Source organism: Diadema setosum, chromosome 3 (genome assembly GCF_964275005.1).
Source record: "Diadema setosum chromosome 3, eeDiaSeto1, whole genome shotgun sequence".
Classification (NCBI taxonomy): domain Eukaryota; kingdom Metazoa; phylum Echinodermata; class Echinoidea; order Diadematoida; family Diadematidae; genus Diadema; species Diadema setosum.
The window spans coordinates 31567120-31573618 of NC_092687.1; the positions used below are offsets into that span (position 1 = coordinate 31567120).

General features: G+C 42.6%; 1 protein-coding gene across 1 annotated transcript; it reads right to left on the bottom strand.

The window, feature by feature from the left end:
- Positions 1–240: 240 nt before the first annotated feature.
- Positions 241–3597, bottom strand: LOC140246778 (uncharacterized). The gene has a single exon (XM_072326111.1). It carries the CDS (start codon positions 3595–3597, stop codon positions 241–243), a length of 3357 nt encoding a protein of 1118 aa, XP_072182212.1.
- Positions 3598–6499: the final 2902 nt, after the last annotated feature.

The window sequence follows — 6499 nt, forward strand, 5'->3', positions numbered from 1 at the left end:
CCTTATTAACACAAACATGTCTGAAGATACTTCCTTGTTGTTATTTACACATTCAAAGTGCCATTCATGCTGTTGGCATCACAATTATAGTGTATGCAAGATACATACATATACATGATGTACACACACTGTCCTGTGTACTTGCAAAACAAATTACACCTGTTTAAAGTGTTACAAACATAAAATACATTTGCACAATTGTTGCATCTGGCAACAAGCCAAAATACTGAGATGTCTCAATTAAGCACGAGAAAGGGCGTCTGCGACAATGTTTTCCTTTCCGCGAATGTGCTTAATGTCAAGGTTGTACTCCTGTAGGATTAAACTCCATCGCATCAGTCTCTGGTTTTTGTTCCTCATTCTGTTGACGAATGTCAGTGGGTTGTGATCAGTCCACACAACAATCGGTTGAGTTGTGCTGCCCACGTAGACATCAAAATGGCTGAGCGAAAGAATTAACGCTAGGGTCTCCTTCTCAACGGTAGAATACTTCCGCTGGTGCGCGTTGAACTTCTTTGAGAAGTAGCAGACCGGTCTGTCCACTCCATCGTCATCAGCTTGCATCAGCACGGCGCCTGCTCCGACATCGCTTGCATCGACAGCTAGGCTGAAGCCTTTCTTGAAGTCCGGCGCTGCCAATACAGGACCACTCGACAGGATTGCCTTCACTTGGTCAAACGCAGACTGGCATGCGGCTGACCACTGGAACTTCACATTCTTCCGCAGGAGATCAGTCAAGGGTGCCACAACATCCGAGAAGTTATGGCAGAAGCGACGGTAGTATCCGGCCATGCCAATGAATCTCATCAGCTCCTTCCTCGTCTTGGGAACAGGGACATCTTGGACTGCTTGGACTTTAGCCGCTGCGGGACGAACTCGACCATGACCAACGACGTGACCAAGAAACTGCACTTCACTATGCCCAAACTCACTTTTCACCAGGTTAACTGTGAGACTGGCCGCCGACAACCGCTTGAACAACTCCTTCACCGTTCTCACATGGTCATCCCAAGAATCGCTGTAAACCACCACATCATCGATGTATACCTCACAGCCATCCAATCCACAAATCAACTCATTCATCATGCGTTGGAATGTAGCCGGGGCGTTTTTCATCCCAAACGGCATCACGGTATACTGGAAAAGGCCCTTTGAAGTTACAAACGCAGAAATCTCCTTTGCTCTCTGTGTTAAAGGTATCTGCCAATACCCTTTCAGTAGGTCAAACTTGCTTACATAGCTCGCTTTTCCAATACGATCGATGCAGTCATCGACTCTTGGAATAGGGAAGCAGTCCGATTTGGTACATGAATTCACCTTCCTATAATCCGTGCAAAAGCGATATGAGCCATCCGGCTTGGGAACTAATACACATGGTGAACTCCATGCACTAGTGCTTGGTTCTACAATGTTATGTTCTAACATGTACTCCACCTCACTCTGCAAATGTTGCATCTTCTCTGGGTTAGCACGATAAGGGTGCTGCTTGATGGGATCTGTCTCCCCAACATCCACATCATGTTGCACCACACTTGTGCGACCAGGAACATCTGAAAACAACTCCGGAAAATCTGCAATGATCTGTTTCACATCATCTCTCTCACCATGGGACAAATGACCCAATTTCCTGTCAAGATCACAAAGTGCATCCGAGTTCTTAAGCTTCACACTTGAACACTTCCTTTCTAGTTCAGCACATTGATCATCTGTTGTGTGATTCAACTCTTCTCCAACCACACACATGAACGGCTTCACACTCTCACCTGCACTTCTCTCAACATCAGTTTCATCTACAGGCTGAGACTCATCTCCTATCTGATGTGATTTTGACGCTGCGTTTCTACTTACTTCTACATCATCCATCTGACAGAAGAAACTCCCTTCTAGACCGATATCCCCTGGACTAGCCCTCATTTCAGACTCCTCTGATTTTCTACACATGGAACGTGTGACTACACAAGCTGGGAAAACTTCAGGGAATTCCTGAACCAATGCAGCTGTCTCATTTCCTTCTTTATCCAAAGGGACTGCACTGACCACTGGAATAGTCACTTTGTCTCCTGCAAGATCATTGCCTAATATCAATGCTACACCATCCATAGGAAGTGACTTCCTAACACCAAGGCTCACCCTTCCTGAAACTAGGCCCGACTGCAAATCGACTGTGTGAAGAGGGGCCTCAACGTAACCTCCTTCTACTCCTTGTAACAGTACACTTGTGCCTGTGGACGACGTTTGCCCGAAAGGTAAAACACTGTCAAGAATCAATGACTGGGATGCACCAGTATCTCGCAGGATGGTAACCTTTCTAGCTTCATCACACCCTACCAATGACACATAGCCTACAGAAGTGAATGGTTCATACTGAGACTTAATCTTGTCTTGATCAGCTGACTTAATCACACTCTGAACTTGTTCACACCAATCACCTGTCGATTCAACCGAACGACTCACCAATCCATTTGGATGAGACTTCTTTTCTTTGTCTTTTTCCTGTTTTTTCTTGTTCAGAACGGGACAAGTAGACTTCACATGCCCTGGTTGCCTACAATGGAAACACACAATAGGCTTCTCAGTGTTCCTACCCTTCTTGTCAGTCTCATTTTCTACCACTAGACCAACCTTCACATCTGTCTTACTGCTAGAATTTGTCTTGCCAACACTTTGACGACTTGGAGCTGCATATTTGCTTCCTACATACCTGTTTCCATGACTACGGGACAGAGTATACTCGTCAGCCATTGTACTAGCTACCAACAAAGTTTTCGCTTTTTGTTCCTCGATATGCGAACGCACCTCTTGAGGTAGCGAACTCTTAAACTCCTCTAGTAGCACAAGTTCCCGCAAATCATCAACAGTAGCCACGCCTACTGATTGCAGCCAACGAGTGAAGGCAATTTCCTTCACTTTTGCAAATTCTCTGAATGACTGTGAATCTAGTTTTCTACTATTCCTGAATTTCTGTCTGTACGCTTCAGGAACCAAGGCGTACGCGTTCATGATTGCCTTTTTTACTGTTGCATAATCCTGAGCTTCTTCGCGTGACAGTGAAGCATAAGCATCACATGCCTTTCCCTTTAACTTCGTCTGCAAAAGATGAGGCCATTTTTCTTTCGGCCACTCCATGCTATCCGCCACTTGCTCGAAATGCAGGAAATATCTATCCACATCTCCTTCATCGAATTCAGGGACCATTCTGACATTTTTGGCGATATCAAAATGCCCACCACTGACGCTTACACTATACTCTCTCTCACCGACTTGACGAGCCCTTTCAAGAGAAACCCTCTCTCTCTCTAACTCAATTCTCGCTTTCTCAAGTTCAAGCTCTTTCAGACGTACTTCTACACTCCCTTGCACATCACCAGGGGGACTACCTGATATGCTACGCAATGCCTGGAGGGGAAATACTTCTTCATCTACAAGAAATTTGATTGTGTGCTGTGTAATCTCTGACTTTTTCATTGTGCTCTTCACAGCAGGAACCTTGTAGTTTTCTGCAACACGCAACAAATCAACCTTTTTCAAGGTTAGCAATTCCTCAACTGTGGGTGAATCCACAAACTTCTCAATGGAAAACTCTTGATCTTTCTCCATTATGCACCAATAATGTACATTTAATAGTGCAACAAGAAAACCTGACTATCACCAGCCAGCCAGCTGAAAAACTCTTTTCAACTGAAGAAAACCAGTCGCACTATAAACAATAACCCGTATGCTATACCACACACGACCCGACTGGGAATAACCCGTATGCTACACCACATACGAACCGACTTAGAATAACCCGTGTGCTAAACCACACACGAACAACAATGGCATAACCTGTGTGCTAAACCACACACAAACCACCGTGGAATAACCCGTGTGCTATACCACACACGAACAACCATGAAATCACCTGTATGCTAAACCACATACAAACCACCGTGGAATACCCCGTGTGCTAAACCACACACGAACCACCGTGAAATCACCTGTATGCTAAACCACATACAAACCGCCGTAGAATAACCCGTATGCTGAACCACACACGAACCACCACGTACGGGAGCAACGACCAACGTTTGACCAACGTTTCCACGCAATATTACACACACGCAGCGTATACCCAGATTAAACCATCCTCAACACTACGCACGTGCCAAATTAACCCTTTCGATCCCGAAAGAAATACGAACGTGAGCTTCCCTCACGCACACACAGAGAGACGACCGATTTACATCAAAATGTATAACATATCACTCCGCGTCCATCTCTGTGCACACACACACACTACGCCGTAAACGCACCATGTTTCTCAAATCGTAACACCTTCACATACAGTACACTGTAACAATCACGATGCTAACGACATACGTAGTTGCGCGACGTAAACTGTATCGCGATCGCCTATGTCCACGACATAGCATAGAGTGCTACACACGCTACTCACCGAAATTCATCGGCCCAGCGAGAAAGAAAAAACACTCCTGGGATCATATCAAACCCGACCGAATCACCTAAGTCCGCAGAAACCCTGCCGAACTCCTGTGACGTGCCCCCAATTTGTTACGGAAGTTAACTTGGCCTAGCGAACCATCATAACCACCAAAAATACCCAGACTCTCAAACAAGGTGTTTGGTCGATCTCGGTCATCTTGTCCAACTCTTTATTTACATATTCCTCCGCGGAACAATCAAGTGCCCAGAAATGACAATACAATGTACCTGTATCCATAACACTCGTGAATAAAATTATATCAGTTTTCGTATTTGCGTAATCAGACTGTCCTTCTAGACCTCATAAAATTGGCATCGAGTGTGTATAAATGTCACCTTCTTATACCGATACTCATCTTTTACCGCATTCCATCAATAACATTGAATGATCAGGAATACACATGAGAATCCCTTTCAGAGAGCTTTTAATGAGCTTTTAATGTGGTTTTAATGTTGTATCATTTGGCAGCATAAAAGGGAGAAATATCATTCCAGTCTGAGCTTGCTCATTGATAATCAAAAATTCACGTTTTTCTCAGAACTGGGAAATTATGGATGCAGTATGTATACCTTTTGAAACCGAACTCTTCAAATGCCTACGTGTGGGACATAAAATGCAAAGTGAATGGAAAAACCTCCTTTTGACATGGACGCTATTATGTACTTACATTTGCTTGGTTAATGATTATCTCTGCACCTACTCTAAAGAATATTATATTCTATGTAACTGTCTCTAATATTCAGTTGACTTCAGGGAGAGTGTAACAACATTATTGAGTCATTCTAGGACTAAGAAAGGAAAATATAGAATCTAGATACTTCTTTTATTTTCTTATTTTCATGACAGGATGTGCAGTTGGTCTTCAATTAATATTCCTCCTTTGAAAAAGTTCATTAAGCCAGACTACGAGTTATTTTCACTCAAAAAATCAAATGGATTCTGTACTATGCACCCTATAAAATATCGTCCCATCAAATTTCATTATAAAACCTTTCATCTTCCAGTCAAAATGCAGTTTGCAGAATAATCCATACTCAATATCTGCAGATATTCATTTTTTTATTTTTTTCTGCCAAACTGTATTTCTGTTTTTTGATTATTTCTTTTCTTCATTTGTTCTAGTATCTGGTACGATTTTGCGATGCAGTCAGAGATGTTCCATTTCCATATCGACGCACGTGCAACCCCGCCCTCTTGCAATCGTAGTTGACCCACTGCGGTCCAGGTTCAAAGCAATAGTTCAAAGTTCAAGCGGGATTCCCCATGACTCCAGCACTACCAAAAGGCAGTCCTGGTGTGCATTTACAAGTATACCATTTTGTACTTACGGTACAGGGACGCGACACAAATACAGGATACTGCCAATATGTTGTGTCACTTTTAATCTCACTGAATCTCCTCCATGATCCAAAGTCAAAGTAGGTATACACATAAATGTACGTAAGTGGGCCTATGAGCAATAAACTGGATTGAAAAGTAATAATCTGTTACTAGTTATGTCATTTATTTAAGGGTTGTCTTTATCATAATTGATAAATATATATATATATATATATATATATATATACTATCCATCTTGAAATTTTCCACGTGTTAAACTTCGAGTGTTATAAAGAAGAATGAGGCTCAAATACACCATCTGTAGTTCCAACACGAAGGTTTTTATTCACAATATGTGGATAAAATCTACTTGTTGGACCTACAGATGGCGTATTTCACATTCATTTATTTATGTATAATATATATATATATATATATATATATATATAGAGAGAGAGAGAGAGAGAGAGAGAGAGAGAGAGAGAGGAGAGAGAGAGGCGGTTCATAATAGGTGTTAAAGGCCTACTGTTTTCTCACACAGGCACCAAAGATGACGTTATACCACTTTCATCTGACGATTTTGTTTCGCTGTATTTCTTCAAGCCCGAGCATCTCCTGTGACTAGTGGTAATTGTTAACCTTGTAGACCAAAATACGCATTTCATAGAAGGCATTATCCGATCGACACTAACTTCA